At 44.1% G+C, this 19,322-nt stretch overlaps 1 protein-coding gene across 1 annotated transcript in view; it reads right to left on the bottom strand.

Moving 5' to 3' along the window:
- Positions 1–298: 298 nt before the first annotated feature.
- Positions 299–19,322, bottom strand: part of ZC3H12C (zinc finger CCCH-type containing 12C) — a 129,304-nt gene continuing 110,280 nt past the window's right edge. The window contains exons 3-6 of the mRNA XM_088456660.1: positions 13,860–13,999; positions 10,292–10,526; positions 4,614–4,720; positions 299–1,799 (exon numbers count right to left, since the gene is read on the bottom strand). Of these exons, the coding sequence (XP_088312786.1) occupies positions 457–1,799; positions 4,614–4,720; positions 10,292–10,526; positions 13,860–13,999 (1,825 nt within the window). The 3' untranslated portion in view covers positions 299–456. The remainder of the gene's footprint in view (positions 1,800–4,613; positions 4,721–10,291; positions 10,527–13,859; positions 14,000–19,322) is intronic.

The raw sequence follows: 19,322 nt of genomic DNA, 5'->3' as shown, positions 1-19,322 counted from the left end.
TGCTTGTTATGAGACGAGTATAGGATTAAAAAGTGCTTGTCTGAAAACCCCTGATGCACCAAAATATCAAAATATAAATAATAAATAAAATGCTTAGAAAAATTAATGCTTGGCCCAAGCCATTTTCACGAAGGCTGCAGGTAATGCAGTTCCTCAAGGCAATTCCAGAAACAGAAAACAACCTTTGCATTTAGTAATAATGTTATATATAACCCTGCTCTGTAACGGAGCCCTCACACCTCAATACAAATCTTGAGCATTGCTAGGACTCGAGCATAGTGATGTACATTGGAGATGCACTCAGGCTCAGTAATTAACATACATGAAATACTATATAACCCCCTTGCTGGGAAGGAGATTACAAATGCTATTGTAGCAAACCTCCTTCAGCATTAGCTGAACAACAAATAAACTTCACACCGCAATAGGTGTATAGTTTTCTTTTTGTTAATATCTTCAATATCCACACTGGGATTTTTCCACCAAAATGGCTGCCGCCAGCTGTTGAGCGTCAGTGACATGCGGATTTCTTTTCATGACAATTCGCACAAGTTCTGCTGGAAAGATGTTGCACAAGTTCACAAAGATCTTTTCTCTCGTATTGGAAAATCTTGGGGACTCTTGGGGAGCACCACAGTAGGGTACCCGCCAAAACGGGTCTTGGTTCTCTGGCAGACTCTGGAAAGCAAACTTCTCATAGCATGGTTGCGACGGGTTACTCAGCATCGAGTAATTTGGACGATAGCCATAAGTATCAACGCCATAATTCAGTTGGTCCCAGCTTCTGGGGCTTTCTTGGCTTAAATAAGTTTTGTGTTGCCGCTGTGGGGGGCTTTCATATAACCGTGAATCAGAGATGCTTTCCATTCTTGTAGAAACCAAATGCCTACCCATAATTCCATTCTTTGATACAGGGGAGCTCTGGGAAACGTGGTGGTACTCGTTCGGGCAACTTGAGCGAGCCGCAATGGTGTGGTGCTGCAGTGGCAATGGCATATAAGGAGGTGGAGGCTTGTGGTGATGTTTCCCCTCTTGTTCATGCCCATAACTTTGAACTCTTGTCAAAGAATCATGGTATCCATGCATGAATGCTTGAGAACTTGAATGGCTGTGGGGATGAATATGCTGACATTTCAGATTGTCATCCAGTTGTGAGTCAGGGGAGCTGACGTAGGAACGGTCATTATATCCAGCGTATGAATCCCCGCTGCTTCCACAGCTCAAACTACCTTCACTACTGCAATCAGATGCCACGGAACTTATCCTGTAATCTGTATCCAGCGAGAAACGCCGTTCTGGACTCCGGGTTCCAGAGATGCTGAGGTTTGAATAGGCATTCATCACGGAATAAAATCCAATATCCACAGGGGATTCACATTTGGGGTATGGATAAAGCCCGGGTGGTATTTGGTCCTGAGATGGTAAATGTACATGGTTAAGCATTCCGTTTCTAGACGGAGTTGTACTTTGGGGTTTCACATTTGATAAACTAACTAAAGATGGTACAGACCTAGTTTCCAATTTGTTTTTGGTGGGGAGTTTATCCTCCAATTCATATGACTGAGTTCGAATACTAGGGTCTGATTGCCTCTTTGGTGCCGAGCGCCTCCCATCTGAGTTGGTGTCGATCTTGGTGTTTGAGGGAACACTATTGCTCTTGACCAACCCAACTTCGCAGGCAGTTTTGGAAATGTTGCTCCGAGACATGGCACGAAGTTCATCTGCTACCGACCTCTGTGGCTGATTGCCCCTTTCGGGGTGATAATACTTGCACTTATGCCCATAGGTGCATTTTTTTCCTGGGGTGGAATTAGAAAACATTATTAAAAAACATATTTGAAAGTTATTCCTCCTTCTAAAATATTTGTCTGTAGACTAACAAAATGGACCACTAGCATGTCAATGATCAAAAAAGGTTATTTTGCACACTTTCCGCTTAATACTATCATCGTAATCATAGATATTGCTAGCATTGCTGGTGAACTGGTTATTCTATCGCACAAATCATGTTAGAACTGGTTTAACCTCTCTAATATTTTATTCTAAAATGCAGAGTACTCTGATAAATGTATACATGGGATAATGAACTCCTCAGGGTAAATTATATCGAAATTAGAAGTCACCTAACTTTACATAAGTCCAACTCACACAAAACAGCATTTAAACACCGCACTTACATAGAGCCATAGCAGTGTCAGTCTGCTCCCCAGGTAGTGAGAGACTGCCCAGAGAAACCTGACACACCTTTTATCAGGTGGTCTGGCAATCAAGGCTGCTCATAACCTTGATAACTACCACACAGAAGTTAAGAACCTGGGACATATATACCTCTCATTAGCAGCTTACCCTGTTTGTCTGTCTCTCTCTCTCTCTATACATATATATAATAAAGTCCCTGGTTTAGGGGTCTGCCTGTTGGTTTGGGCTAATCTCTTGAACCACTGGACAGATTTTGATGGGGGTTTCAGTATACTATACAGCATTGGTCGAGGAAGGTTTAGATGTATGAACCATTCATCTGTGACAAAGGGGACCCGAGCAGTGATGATTTTTCTGTATGCAAGTGACAGAAAACAAAATCTTGCACCAAGCTGCTGTATAGGAGCTGGCCAGGGTGCTGAAACAGCAAGAGAGCATCTGAAACTGAGGGGACAATCCAATTAGGTGCGAAGTGCCGCTGCAACGGCATTTAAACGCGGTCAACGGCACTGCATCTCGCACCCTTCACTACCCGACCAGAGCTTAGATTTGCATAAATTAGTACCTGTTATTTTGATTTAACCATCTGTGCACAAGCATGGATATCACTAAAACCTGGACTGTTAGTGTGCCTTGAGGACCGAGGTTGGGAAACACTGTGTTAGAGCATGCAAACACAAGTCTTCATCAAGGGGGCACCAATAACCTCAGACCAAAGATCCTGTTACTCAAGGAATCTATCCCTAATGCAAAAAATCCCAGACTATCTAAAGATCTTCAGGGGAGATGTACTAAGCCTTGGAGTAAGATAAAGTAGAGAGAGAGATAAAGGACCTCATTCAGAGTCGGTCGTTGCGGCCGCACGGTCGCAAGGTAAAAGGGGCCGGATATGCAAATGAAGCACTCGCAAGTTGCGTCGTTAAGATGGGATCGTTAGATGGACGAGCGATGGGAGGATGCGGCCGTAAGACTAAAAATACGCCCCCTTCTCTTTCGCATTACACGTCATCTCCAGGCATATAAGGATTAATCGAGACCATCGGGAACCATCGGAGCTGGTCGTAGAGCTTAAGGTTGACCATACCCTCTCTTAAGCACTACGATCTAGTCAGTGTAAAAACCTCCCATGTCACACTTAGTTAATTATGCACTCCCACAAAACGCCGGTTGCATAGTCAGGCACGCCTGCGTTCGGATCTCCACTCCCCCGTTCACAAGCATCTTCCCCTGTTACCATCCTGTCACTCAAACTAACGACCTGGCTGTGTTCAAGGAGATTTCTGATCGTAATAGCTAGTTTGCGCATGCGCATTGTGAATTTTACGCATGCGCAGTTTAGCGAACATCGGTGGCGTTTGACCGAGCGGCCGCAACGCCCGACTCTGAATGAGGTCCAAAGTACTAACCAATCAGCTCCTAACTGTCAAAAATCAAATTACCCGGTGACCAGGAAAAAAAAAGCCATTAGTGGAAACACTGGGCCATGATTCAGAGATGTACGCAAACCTGATGGCTTGCATATATCTCTGATGGTTTTGGGTCTGTGCAGGATCCGTTCTGCGCAAAAGTACAGAACACGCCCTGCTGTGCTCGCGCGTAGATCCCGCCTTCGTTTGGGAGACAGAGCGGGGGTGGTGTCCGGAACCATTCTCCAAAAGGCAGGTGTGTTATCTGCTTTGGAGGCGTGCCGAGCACAGGGTCTGCATTGATGGACACACCTGACAGCAGCAGAGACCCTGCTAATCACATCCCTGCGGCCTGTACTCCTCATTTTTTTCCCCTCTCTGCTGGAGAGCTGCTTACAGGTCTGTCCAGTTACTTTGTGGAGCACTGAACTTCACTGTAGGAACATGTGTTATGGTCTGAGGGGCATTAGGGGAGGACTGAGGGGCACTGAAGGGGCCTGTGAGGTGGTCTGTTGGGCATTGAATGGGCATGTGAGATGGTCTAAGGACCGTTGAAAAGGCATGTGTTGTGGTCTGAGGGGCATTAAAGGTGCATTTGTTGTGGTCTGAATGGCATTAGGGGAAGACTGAGGGGCACTGAAGGGGCATGTGTTGTGGACTGAGGGGCATTAAACAACGTGTGAGGAATTGAATGGGAAAGATTTAATAATGCATATAATACTATGCCACACATTATATGCCACTATTATAGCAGTGCTGTGGCAAAAATAAGCCTATTACATGGGGTTCCTGTGGTGGGGTGTGGGCAGGGAGACCCAACTTTTGCACGGGGGAGAAGGCAGGTTATATTAAGGTAGGGTCACCAAAAGTGCACCACCCCTTTGAGGCACTTTCTGCAATTTCACAAATATTATAATGGTAGGGAAAAGGTGTAATGCCCCTCTGCCTTCTTTCAGCTATCTATGAGCCTGTCATATCCAGTATTCTATAGAGACTGTAGTAACTTACCATACGGGCAAGGCTGCTTCTTGTATTCAGGAACCACAGGCTTCTTTCTCAAAAAGTTATCCAGGCTTGGTCCGTGGCGGCCCAGCGGATCATCAGGAGGCATAAACCTACAGAAATAGGCAACTTCATTACTTTATTCTTTCTTTATATACAAGCACTGAAAATATTTTGTTTTATTCATGGAAAGCCGTAGGGTGAATATTACTGTAATTGTTCAGTAAGCATCCCAAACCAAAGGTCAGGAGAAATAGGTACCTGCCGAAACACAGCAATAATACATAGTGTGTGAGGGTTTTGTGTTACTGCATAGCAACCACTATCTTCAGATCCAATGAGCAGCGCATGTTATAAATGAAAGGCTCATGTATGTACAGTACATCACTATGATACCTATACGGATCCATATGCAATGGACAAATTCACTTAAGATTCAGTAGCCCAGAGTTTGGGTTAAACAACTGAAAGAGATGAGGCACAGTATTTCCTGTCATCCAATGGCAATACATACTGGGTGATGAAATTATTCACCAACAGGAATTTTTGTTCTGTGAAAAGAAAAAAGTGTCCCAAATGGATTTGCTAGTTGCTCGTTTTGGGAACGCTGTCTTTTTCTGCCAATGTAGCTGGTGAAACCAGCACTTGTGTGATCAATTGAAGAACCACTGGGAGCTTGTGTGTACTTTTGCATAAATGTGGTCACTAATCCTAATGAATTGATTAGCCGCACTCGCAGCAACTTTGTGCCTCAGTGATGTCACTGGCTGCTAGTGACATCACGGATAAACTGCATCCGATAAAATATAAATGTTTCAGCACCCGTAACAGCCATTTCTTTGTATACCTGACATGTGGGTAAGGTCCGGGTTGCGGTTAGGGTCAGCGTTTGTATTAGGGTTAGGGCAGTGGTTCCCAATCTTGTTTCTCAAGGCACCCTAAGGATATCCATACTTGTGCACAACTAGTACCTCATCCATCTTGATGAATACATCTGTGTGTAACCATGGATATTCTCATAACCAGGACTGTTAGAGTGCCTTGAGAACCGAGTTGGGGAACCACTGGATTATGGATAGAGACAGAATGACAATAAAACTATGTTGACATTCTAACAATGTCGACATAACATCAGTGTCAACATGCTGAATGTGGACACCGTGAAGATGTCAGCATGCTCGATGTTGACATGACAACTACAGTATGTCGACATAATGAATTGTGGACATTGTCAATGTCGGACATATAAACCAAACCTGCGACAGACACATGACAGGTATAAGACATCTGGGGGGAGATGTACTAAGCCGTGGAAAGAGATAAAGTACCAACCAATCAGCTCCTAATTGCCATCTTACAGGCTGTGTTTGAAAAATGACAGTTAGGAGATGATTGGTTGGTACTTTATCTCCAAGGCTTAGCACATCTACACACTAGCCTGACAGATCTGGCTTTGCCTGCTATTATCTAACAAATGTTCCTTACGGTTATTGTTGTTTTGCTTTAATTAACTATATCTTGTGCAACTTAACAAATATAACTTCTTTATAACTATAGACCGACCAGATCACCTTCACATCCTCCTTGACTCATAACAGCCTGACACATATTTTTCTATTTAGGAACAGAAAAGACAGTTGTATGATATTAATGCTACTTTTAGCACCAATTCAATGTTCTCTTATATTATTCTTTTGTCTGTGAGAGATTTCAGCGTTGCCATAAAAACGTCATTACTGATTCACACCGGATGATTAATATGGTTACACTGAAGGATACGAATTACAAGGTGTCTTAACTTATTGCTGCACAGTATGAATGGGAAATTGCCTAAAAGTGGATTATAAATACAAAAGTATATTCAAAATTAATTCATTTCTTTTTTCTTTCTTTCTTTTTTTTAAGAGCCCAGTGATAGAAGATAGATGTGGACTGAGGTTAATGTTGTCTTAGGGCTTTATTCAAAGATGGACGCTAATGATACAGCTGTGCGAAAATATGCAAATGACGCAGCCGCCAGGATGTGTAGTTGACGCCCACCTTCTAAAATGAAGCAGCTGCATATGAAGACGCAGAGCAGTAAATTATCGGACTTCTGAGTAAACCTATTATCGCGCTGAATGGCCGCCATAACCGAGACGTCTGACCAATTTTTTTTTCTGCAAACAGGATCACAGCCACGCCCGGATAACACCAGCAACACGTCTGCGTTTCACCGTCACCTCCTGTTCCCGCCCACAAACGGTCTCTGTCTGTCACTTTGCGTATAAATCCTTTCTGCGAGTGACATTGGTAATGAAACTTGATGCATACGCAGTACGCCTCGGACGCATGAGCAGACCAATCTGTCTGCATCGGGCCATTATTTTGTATTCGAAACAGGGGCGTAGCTATAATGGGTGCAGGGTATGCGGTGCACAAGGTCCAGGGGGGCCCACACCCACGTCCCGCGGAGGCTGTAGCGCTGCACAATACACCCGGAAAGCAGCCGCCGCGGCCATTTTCCCGGCGTTTTGCACATGTGCAGTAGGGAAATCGCTGGGAAAATGGCGGGCCCACCATTTTCTTGCTGACCTGCACATGCGCAGTAGACTCTAGACACAGATTAGTGCCCAGAGTTTACTGCTGATGTCAGTGCACAGCCGGCCACCATCGGATTGTAAGAATGGGCGATATATCATTAGTTGCCTCTCGGAGGTGAAAATTTTTTTTTTTTTATCCTTTTTCTTTCTATTGTGCATATAAGATATAACTTTTTCATCACTATTTAACAATATTTATTGCTATGCCAGCTGAGCGATACAAGGTTGTCATGGTGAAAGCTAGCTACAGCAATTACACAGAGCATGTTATAAGTGGTAAATATAATATGTAAGGTGGAGAAACCTCTCTCAGCCGAGAGCAAAGCAGAAAACATGCTCATTCGCTGGCAAAAGCGCTTCATTTTGTCAGCAAAAGGGCTTTTTGTACCTTTTAGATCATGTTTATGTATTTCTACCATATAAAGAGTTCTCCCCACACTATTAGTTGCCTTAGATTAGAATAATATGATCACCACGTCCAAATGACCGGACACCACTTCCGTGCTAACTTTACTGCCCCTGACTATGCTGTCTGTAGCAGTCACCCTAGTAGGGAGATTACCATTACTGTAGTGCTGGCCTCACAACCATCACAGCACAGCATTTAGCTATAATATAGAGAACTTCACTCTACCCACTAAAATATAAGGGCCACGCTGTACATATCCGTTCTGCCGACGCCGGTCAGTGATCAAAACTACAGATACATGGAAATTGTTGGTGGATCGGGGGAAAAAAGAAGGCCTATAATCACGATTCGCCGATTCCGACCATATTTGGATTGAATAGAATGCATTTTGTTTTTTGCTAGTTATCATCTTCTTACACGAAATGCATTCAACGTACAGAAATATCATGGTAGCCCAACAAGGTGTGCCATTTTCAAAAACTAAAAACCTTGAGGGATTAGCCCCCTTCCCAGGAAAATCCAACATTTTATGTAGTGATTATCAGACAAAAACTACTAAAGAACCACATCAGAGGGGGCTCCCAATGTCCGTGCCCTTGAAGCAATGGAAGACAGGATGGGTGAGATCTTTCAACAGACAATAACTTCAATGGGTCACCATATTTGAAAGGTCGACTTTCAAGTGAGGGTTCCTTAGTTCTATGTGTACCAGGGTTGGGGAGATAGTAGACTTCCTGTCCCATCCCCTGCATTATACAGAAAACATTTCTATAGTAGTAGACAGCTGTCGTGCTCATGTCCGTCACTCTTCTGCTGTTCATGGAGGGGACTATGACAAATTAGATAGAAGAGTAGGGTAAAGATGGCACTGTCCAAATTTTCTTAAATTGTTTGAAGTGTGAGGACCACTAGATCCCTAAAGTGTCAGATAAACAGTGTAGCTGCTGGTAGGGAAAGTAGGCATGGCTCCTGTAAGGCAGCAGCATAATCAGGCAGCAATGACAAGGCAGCCTGTAGTGACTGGTATTCATGTGCAGCTGTCAGTAGTGTGGCGCGGTATGAATGAGGAGAGACAGAACTACATTACATTATATGACAAATCACACAGATCACTGCAGTACTACAACATTTTGAACAAAGCTTTAGTGAATTTGGGATCTTGAACATAGACAATGTTTTAAAGTACACCCGCAGTTACATGTGCACAATATAAAATCACCATGAACTAATGAGTGTGCCTCATGCCTCAGTGAGGTGATCTGTTCCCAGTGAAGGTACAGGCTGCATTCTCATTAATACTGGTTCAGGCAACAATCTAGACGCATTCACTGTGTGGAAGTGAAAGATGCTATGACATTATTTTATGTGTCTGTATGTTTCTGGGCTGGGCAACAGACAGTGGCAGAATTACCATGGGTGCAGCCGGCTATACCACCACTCTCTCCATGCACCCACTGCACTCCCCACAGACTTTTCTAAGTGGAATGTTTGCAGAGTAGATGCACTCGTCAACCCCTGAACCACAGACATTGTTAGATCATAAAAGAGTTGCAACCTGTATTTTACGTCAATTCCGACCATCTTTACCTGATCTAAGAGCGTCTCTGTTCAGGAACCCTCTTCCCCTGCCCTGATGTTATCCATGATAAAACTTAAGGATGGGGCCTGATTTGGGAATGAGTTGGGTAGGTCCCTAACATACTAGGGTTCTAGGTAAGTCCTACAAGTTATATACTTTGGTTCATTTTTGGGGCGTGGGTCCCCCTGGATTGCTTTGGTTGATCTGCTTCAGGGCACTGCATTATAACACATTTTAATAACCCTTCACTGTTTGTTTATTATACATGTATTTCACTTTTTATTTTCATTCTTTATATGCAGCTGTGACTGCTCTTAACTATCTCTTTACATTGCACTTTTCTTACTATGGCAGTGCCCTGGGGCAACTTAGCTTGGCCAGTTTGGGGGGGTCCTGCGCTCTGGATTTGAACCCTAGTATGTTAGGGACCTACCCTAAAGAGGTTACCTGGATATGGTGGGTACGCTCATAACCTTGGCCATGATTATGCTAAAAACCTCTATTGATTGCAAAATGTTATTGCATTTATATAATCAATAATTTGGAGTTGTGCTCCTGAGATTTGTCTTTTTCTGTGCCTGCAATTAGTCTCATCAGGTAGCACCTCCCATTATATATATATTCAGGTTGTGCAGTCCAGGAATCTTTCCCATATACTACATTTCAAATGATGTTGGCCTGAAGTTGTGGTGATAATGTGCCAAAAAGCGGAGCCAAGAGAGCGCTCTGCTGCTGCTGCTTATTCCCTAAATCATACTCTCGTATATATTTTATTGGAAATTTAAAAAAGCACCTATAGGGAGGGACCCCCACATTTTATGTAAAGGAATTGGGGTTTGCATTATTAAAAATACAAAAAGTGGAATTAGCTTAGAAAAATGGCAGATACTTGTGGACATCACTGAATCATGTATCATTAGGTATTTGACGAGATTATCAAACCATCTAAGGGGTGGAAAAGTGGACAAGTTAGCAACCAATCAGCTTCTAGCTACCATTTATCAAGTACATTACATAAAATGATAGGTAGAAGCTGATTGGTTGACATGTGCAATTTTTCCGCTGTTTAGAAGTCTTGATACATGTCCCCTGTGGCCTTGGAAAGCTCACTTACTTGTCATTGACAAATGAATACATAAGCAGCCTTTCATCTATGAATTTCTTCCATTCAGGCTTCTCATTTGCCAGATCCCTGTAGTTATCGTTTGACACAATAATGCCATCTGATTCGAATGCCAACTTCACTATGAAGCGATCATCGTAGCAGACCACTCTCCTGCCCTGCACGCGACGGGATGGGGTGAATACCAGGATCTTTTCCTTCTCCAGCTTCCGTAGAATTTCTTGATCTGACAATAAAATACACAAAATTCAATGAAATACACTAAATTTACAATGCGGTCTACTAGTTTTTTTTCTTCTCCTTCTTCTTTGATAGGAAATAAATAGCTGGTAGTTTATTTTAGGGTTAATCTACATATAGGGCTCGATTCAATTGATCGCAAAGAAAATAGCGCCGGAAGGGTGCTCCCGGCGCTATTCAATTCTGCGCGGTTAGGTCACGGAATGCCCGTTCTCCCGCCACTCACGCCTTACACAGGATGTTTAGTCGCGAGAACGGGCATTCTCCGACTAAACTTCCCGGCGCGATTCTGTTTTTACTGGCGCTAAGGGCATAAAACAGCATCGCGCCTTTACTTTTGTCGGATTTCTGCTCGCACCCCTGGAGGGGTGCGAGAAGAAATCCTTAACATCCCGCTGAATTGAATAGCGTCGGGAGCTCACTCCCGGCGCTATTTACTTCGCGATCAATTGAATTGAGCCCATAGGGCGGTATCCGCGCTAATGGATCTCTGGAGCTAACCAATTACCCCAAAGTCTGGCCTGACACCAGCATTTATCAGGGAATTTTTTTGAGAAATCTGATGTGTCCAGAAAAAGTATCCCCGAAAAGTGCCGTTTCTTCGCCAGCGCAATGGCGAAAACACATAGGATTCGTTATAAGTTCACGGACCTATGTGTTGTCAGGCAAATTATCCTATTTGTTCGCCCAAAACAAATGGGATAGGGTAAAAAAAAAAACAAATTGGCGAACAACGGGGATTATCTGCAAAAAATCCCAGTTTTTCTCCCCAAATATCGGGGCTAACTTGATATCGCCCATATTACCGAATTTAAAATACTACGTGAAAAACAAAAGTAAATATGCAGCAGTGCAAAGCCAGAGGTTTGTTAGACCCTTGTAATAAGTTGTTGTAGGATACTTCAGGGAATATAAACATGTATAAACTAATGTATAGTTCCTTATTTTGCCTTCCTATAGAAAGGTCATATCCAGGTGTAAAAGTGCATTGATAGGGCTTCTAGTCACCCACATACAAGAAAAGGATGACAATGCTGGGCTAGTACACTGTTCGCCGAGTGTCTAAAAAGGAGTTCCAAAGTCGGAATAATTTATGTAAACATATATAGAATTTATTAACACATTAGTTCCACATTCATTATAAAAAAATATCTGGATTATAAAATAAGATGAATGACTGGTTTTGCTCTGCCTCTAATAATCCATATATAGCAAGGACAATAGGCAAACGATCTATTGTTTTCTCGATAATTAAATTAAACACAAGCTAATTGACTATAATCAAAAGAACACCTTAGGGCCATCTTTCCCAAATAATTAGGCGAGAACGGCAGATATGTTCACCACTCATTGGAAATCCTGGGTTCCAAGATATGTCGGCTCCACCTGCTCAGCACACATGTTGGAGGCAATCATGTATGTATACTGTAATTGCCATGGTTGTTAAGCACAGGTATGGATATATAGGAGCTATAAACTGTGTGGGTGAACGGTTTGCAATGGCTCTAATTCTTGGAGGTATTCCATACACTGTATAAACTTGACGCGTTTCTCTATTGCTAAGTTTGTTTAATCAGAAGGACTTCTGGTCACCCAATTTGTTTGAAGTACAATGCTGCTACATTGTCAGTAAAGTGTCTACTAATTTCACTGTTGTGAGTACATTAACCAATTTTATTTTGTGATTTATCATGGAACAAGTCCAATATAGGCAAATAGGGTTTGAAAAATAGCACTGTTCTTTAAATGTAATCCACAAACTCCCCATCTCCTACCCAGCTTCCACTCTTCTTAATCATAGCTTCCAATATTCCAGATTAGAAAATTAGAACCAAACATTGCATGTGGTGCCATATGAATTAATGAAGTAATGAACTCTAGTAAACTGGGGCTAGAGGAGATTAGCTGCTCGAGTCTTGAGGTGTCCAAACACTCAATATTGGTTTATCGTCAATATGTTGTGACCCGGCACATACAGTATCTGCTGTGGCAAGCTGGTGTGTCACCAAAGCAATATAAAGGAGAAAGAAAAAAAACCACATCACAGGAAAATTCAAAATTATAATTGTATTGTGGTAATATGAGCAATGTATATATTCCACTGTGTTGCATGATATTTGTAATGGGTCAACATTCAATGCTGCCTTGAGAGAAGAGAGAGAGATAGAGAGACAGACAGAGAGAGACAGACAGAGATAGACAGAGAGAGAGACAGACAGAGAGAGACCTGTGCTAGTAATTGTTGGTGAGGGGAATGTTCAGGTTTATAGTTTGGAATCTTGGACCTTCAATCCCTTGTCAGTATGTTTGTGGTGAAGGTCTTATTTTGTTGCGTTGCAAAGTTCATGTGGAAATAGGAGTGTGGACCAACGCGTTTCATCATGGCTTGCATGACTTCCTCAGGGGGTATGGTTTCTTGTCCAAGGTTGAATGCTTAGTATGTAGCGGATATAGGGCCTGATTCAGAGCTGAACGCTCTGACCAGAGCGCTCGCTCTGAATCAGGGCCCTCCTACCTGTTTTAGGAGCGTCCTCATGGACGCTCGCATAGCTGTGGGTTACCACCCACAGCTTATGCGAGCGTCCATGATGATGGTTGCGATGGTCAAGACCATCGCGACCATCGGGCTTGCGACGGAGACCCTGCGGTAGGGTCTCGCTGCCGCAAGCCCTGGAGTGATTTTGGCTCTATCAGAGCCAAAATCACTCCCACTGACATCACTAGTGATGTCAGTGGGGCCGGCTTCAGACGGTAGGCGTTCCCATGGGAACGCCTCCGTCTGGCAGCCACACCCCCGGCACGCCCACCAAAGGGGGCGTGCTGTCAATCAACATCGACAGCACGCCCCCTTTGGTGCGAGACCCGGAGCGACGGAGAGCCCGTCGCTCTCCGGGTCTAGCGCATGCGCACGACGGAGCTCCCTCCGTCGTGCGCATGCGCAGTGGGGCAACATTGACCCGTTTGCGAGCTTCCTTTGCTCGCGAACGGGTCTGAATGACCCCCATAGAGGGGTCACTGAGGACACAATGTTGGCTATTGATCTATATTACAATTATTATAATCAGGGAAAGCTAAGTGATTGCTGTGTGGAAGAAGAGAGAATACGTGTGGCTCTCTTTCTTTTTTTGTTCTCCTTTTTGATTATTACCAAATCATGGTGATGAATGTTTCCGGTAAACTATCATACAGTTCATTATCTTGAAATTACATAAGATCCAACAACCGATCAACAAATCATTTGCACTTTATGAATAGTGATAAGAGGTCACAATATCATTAATAATAGTTTTTGCTACTTTTTATAAGACTCTTTCCTCACCTGTAATGAGGGCATCGGGTCGTGACTGCTCCTTCCTCCAGGCAGGCACAAATACCGTCACATCCTTATGTCCTCTGTCCAGAAACCAGGTCACAGCTAACTTTATTCCACGGCAAGAAAATACTTCTTTATTACCATGACTAAAACAGACAGAAGATGCCATTAGTGAATCCCAAACATTTACAAACATCACATTTCATGAAATCATCCTCTTACCAACCAGCACCACATTTCCCGTAGTTCATATGGAGCTGTGTAGCCCTGAGTGTGCCTCATACACATAACTAGTGAGGCATAAAAAAAAAAAGGACACAGATCCGCAGAGTTCAATGTTACATTCATTCTAATTGCGTAAAATTGTGATGACTGCCCATTTGGCCACCCTACACCTCTCGGTTGTCTCTGTTTAAGGCCCACATCCTCCGCCCATCTTTCCATGACTATGCTCTCGTTTTAGAGTCTTAGGAATAAACTTTTTTTTTTTTTAAATCACAACTGGGCCAAAGTGTTTTGTTTGCATCATACTTAATGTGATGTAATATGGCATTCAGTTATATTTAACTGGGTTTAATAAACAGTTTCTAACGTTAATATGTGCCCAAACGGTGAATGAAATGCATGTCTCCATACACAACCAAGAGAGCGCAGATTCTATAATGTAATTCTGCTAGCCTGTCTGCCTCGGAACGTGCGCAGCCGCAGTAAGAGATGCTCAGGTCTACACCGCATACACTCCCCGCTCACGTCTCCAACTGTAAGCTACGAAACGCAATGTTGCCCACACTGTACCTTCAGGTGTATCTGCCAGCTACCTGCAACATTATCAGGGCAGACATTTTCATTTCTCACAACACTGGGCCTATTTAAATCGAAACACAGCACTGAAACAGGGACGTGGTCATGCCATGTGAAGGGGTGCAGCCACTGAGGGCATCCCTAGTGCATTAAAGCCAACTCCTCAAAATTAGAATTGAGGTTCATTAGCAGCAGTACTATCTGCACTGAGGTGCTTCCAGACTCCCAGCGAGTCAGAACAAATATACTGACAGAGGCACAATCCCTTCAAATAGGGACTGTCCTGACCCAATAGGGATGTATACATTATGAGGGCTGAACCAAGGTTATGAGAATGCATCCTATCGATTCAGCAGAAACTAGTGATAACTATGAGACTCCAGGACCTCATTCAGAGTCGGTCGTTGCGGCCGCACGGTCGTACGGGAAAAGGTGCCGGATATGCAAATGATGCACTCGCATGTTGCGTCCCTAAGATCGGGTCGTTAGCTGGCCGACAAAGGGGAGGAAGCGGCCGGAAGACAAAAAATACTCCCCCTTCTCGTACGCATTACACGTCATCTCCGGCCATATAAGGATTAATCGAGACCATCGGGAACCGTCGGAACTGGTCGTAGAGCTTAAGGTTGACCATACCCTCTCTTAAGCACTACGATCAGGTCAGTGTACAAACCGTCCATGTCACGTGTGCCATGACACTACTTTGTTAATTATGCACTCCCATAATCCGTATGCACTCCCATAAAACGCTGTTCGCATAATTAGGCACGCCTGCGTTCGGATCTCCACTCCCCCGTTTTCAAGCACCTTCCCCTGTTACCACCCACAAACGCCGCAATCTGTCACTCAAACTACCGACCTGGCTGTGTTCAAGGAGAGAGAAATTTCTGATCGTAGCAGCAAGTTTGCGCACGCGCATTGCGAACTTTACGCATGCGCAGTTCAACGAACATCGGTGGCGGCCGCAACGACAGACTCTGAATGAGGTCCTGAGTACCTAGTTTCTAGAGAAAATGAATTTTGGTTCAGCCAATACACTGACCTGATGTGTATACTTTAAAACGCATATAAAAGGGAATATAGACCTCCCATAACCCATGGTTGTTTTAAGGCAGGAAGGGGCCCAGTGCAAATTTCTTTGGGGACGGCCGGTGCACGCGCAGAAAGTAGCAAAGATAGCAAAGACTGTAATATTGCTGGCAACACCTTTTGATATATGGCAACAACGCCATATTTCCGATGAAATCCCCCGAATAATGGTATGGGTGACTGCCGGGCAAGTAAATGCAATGTGTCACCCCCATAGTCACTTTCTGGCTTTAATGGCGAAGACTTGTTTGTGTCATCTCTCCAGAGAAAGATTAGTGCATTAAGAATTACATTTATATTTAAGACTGTATCCGTCACTGTCACTCCCACCATGTAAAATAATAATGAGGCCACAACTTCAGAGAGACCTATTATGTGTGTGTCAGAAACCTCCTCCCTTATCTTCATGTAAAACAATCACGCAGCCCCGGCCTGCAATCACCTCGTGTAATTCAATAGATGAAAAGGAAATTACAAGAGCAATTTTTATGTAACGATTTCTCATCTAGAGAGGGATCTCCATGAGAACATTAGCAATTATACCGATGACTGCTTAACACACGCATTTCCATTCCATGCAGCGCTGGGAATGGCAGCAATATGGAATCTAACTACATTTTCTATGCATTGTCCAATAGTCTCTATACAGGATTTTTAATGAAAGACAATAAACATTTTATGAAAACATCAATCTAAAACAAAATTGCTACATGCCCCAGAGGTGCTCTACGATCGTTACATAAGAGCGTGTATTCAATAAATGTATACTAATTTGGCCACTAGGGGCACTGTTCAGATGCAGTCTATTGCAGAGATTTTACCTTGGGCAACCAAACTGAATAAGAGCTCTGGGCCTGATTCAGAGCCGGACGTTCTGACGGAGCGCTCACTCTGGAATCAGGGCCCTCCTACCTAAACTTGGAGCGGCCTCTTGGACGCTCGCATAGCTGTGGGTTACCACCCACAGCTTATGCGAGCGTCCATGACATCACTCCAAAATTACTCCCACTGACATCACTAGTGATGTCAGTGGAACGCCTCCGTCTGGCAGCCACGCCCCCGGCACGCCCACCAAAGGGGGCGTGCTGTCACTCACCATCGACAGCACGCCCCCTTTGGTGCGAGACTCCTAGTGACGGCTACCCAGTCGCTTGCCGGGTCTCGCGCATGCGCACGACGGAGCTCCCTCCGTCGTGCGCATGCGCATTTGGGTACCATCGACCCGCTTGCGAGCGTCCTGCGCTCGCGAGCAGGTCTGAATGAGACCCTCTGCTCATACTAATGAAAATATATAGATACATAACAATGGATTTTGTACAGAATTAATTACCCTCTTTTATTAGCGAATATAAATGCACCCCGGTAAAGTGGGGATATATACAGTACAAATTGATCTGCCAGTGGATCCAATTACTATGCTAACAATTTATATAAAATCTGAAGGGCAATAAATGTATTAGATTTATACAGTTACGCAGCGTATTGTATAAAATGCTTCTGGTTAAAAGGATTTTCCTGGAATTCGGAACATCAGGTCTAAAACTACACTAAATTAAATTTTAAATGTTTTCCCGTACTGCCCTACGCTACACCTGACACCCACAGAATAATGACATTGTTTAGCAGTGCTCCTCACAGTGTCAAGAGACAGAAATGTTCCGTGCTCAGGTCTGTGTGCATAAGATTATTATACTGACCTCTTTTGGGGCAAAATTTACTAAGCGGCAGGTTCTAAACTCCGGTGGTTTGGTGGCGGTTTCTAAATTACAATACAACCGCTGCCTATTAATTTTAACCCAAGCCATGTTCTATTCTGTTCTAAAATGTATTTTGACTGTGGTTTTGGCCTAAGTAAATCTGTGGATAGCAAAACCGCCGTGGTTTAGAACACGATACTTAGTACATTTTGCCCTTTGTCTTCTTTCTGCCCTTTGGAACTTGCTAGATAATTGTTTTCCTGAGATTCTTTATCTGTACTACTAACACATCTGTACCTTATTGCTACAATTTTACATATTTTAATGACACTATTGTATTAACTTTGGCTGATTACATGGAAGGCAGCAGTGCCATTCCTTTTTATACAGAAACATAGAACCGGACTGCACAGAAGAACCTATGGGTCCTTCCACGACAATGATACTTTTCAGGGTCCGCAAGTGCGACCCTCTAACCTTCAAATGGGCCACATAGTGACTCTGATTCAGAGCCGGACGCTCTGAATCAGGGCGTTTTTTTTTGGAGCGGCCTCCTGTCCGCTCGCATAGCTGTGGGTGACCACCCACAGCTATTGCGAGTGGCCAGGATGATGGTCGCGATGGTCAAGACCATCGCGACCATCGGGCTTGCGACGAGACCCTTGTGGTAGGGTCTCGTGGCCACAAGCCCCAGAGAGCTTCTGGCTCTAATAGAGCCGGAAGCTCTCCCACTGACATCACTGGTGATGTCAGTGGGGCTGCCCACAAACGGCAGGCGTTCGCATGGGAACGCCTCCGTTTGTAAAGCCACCCCCATGCCACGCCTCCACAACGGTGAGAGCTGTCGATCAAAATCGACAGCCGCCCGTCGATTTTGATCGACCCGGCACAGAAGAACCTATGGGTCCTATAGTATGATGTCAGCTCATACTATTTTCATTAGTATGAGCAGCTGGGTCCGCGAGACCCGGAATACCCGTCGCTAGCCGGGTCTCGCGCATGCACACGTCGGAGCCGGCTCCGGCGTGCGCAGTGGCCTAACATCGACCCGCTCGCGAGCGCATACGAGCGGGTCTGAATCAGGCCCAGTATCCTTAATCCCAGTAATAAATTAAATCAATACACTTGATCATAGCCGAGATACAAATCAGTATTAACCTGCCAGCAGGCATTTAAATACATGTTACAAGCTATAACAACTCTCACAATAAAACAGAGCAAAAAGCATACAAAGCCCACTATGCAACTGCTGGGAGACCCTTCCGTCCATCTATCATCCTTCTTAAGCTGGCCACACACATGACGTTCTGCACACGATCAGCCGATGTGTACGATTTGTGTACGATTTCCCTTGAAACTCTCCCTGGCAGCTCTGCACACGGTCTGCACACAACTTGGTGTCCAATCTTCATACGATCTCTCCTGCATCCAGACTTTCACAGTGCATCGCCTCCTAGATTGTCAGATCTGCCCTACTGCACGTCAGATCTGACATTGCGATGTGCGACCAGCTGGGACGCGCATCTCATCGTGAACGTGAGTGGGGACTCACGATTTGCTCAGGATTTGGCCATATTTTACACGATCTGTCGTTCCAATGTGTCGGAATTGGCCAGATCGGGTAAAATATCGCTATGTGTGTGGCCATCCTTAATGTCACCTATCAGTCTTCCTCCTTCCAATTGCAAAGTGCGCCCCCTTATTCTAGAAATCCTGTCTTTATAGTACTGTCTCCCTGGACCCTATTAGGTTTTATAAACTAGGGATGTGCAGGCTCGGATTAGTTCAGATTTTTCCTGCCAAAAATTGGGTCTCAGAAAGATGCAAAACGTCATATTTCATTGACAAACATCATCATTCCTGGACAAAAGACCATGAAAGA

This window comes from Taudactylus pleione, unplaced genomic scaffold (assembly GCF_031769625.1).
Source record: "Taudactylus pleione unplaced genomic scaffold, aTauple2 ptg000711l, whole genome shotgun sequence".
Taxonomy (NCBI): domain Eukaryota; kingdom Metazoa; phylum Chordata; class Amphibia; order Anura; family Myobatrachidae; genus Taudactylus; species Taudactylus pleione.
The sequence above is the reverse complement of the archived record's forward strand: the minus strand, read 5'-3'. Positions and strand labels throughout refer to the sequence as shown.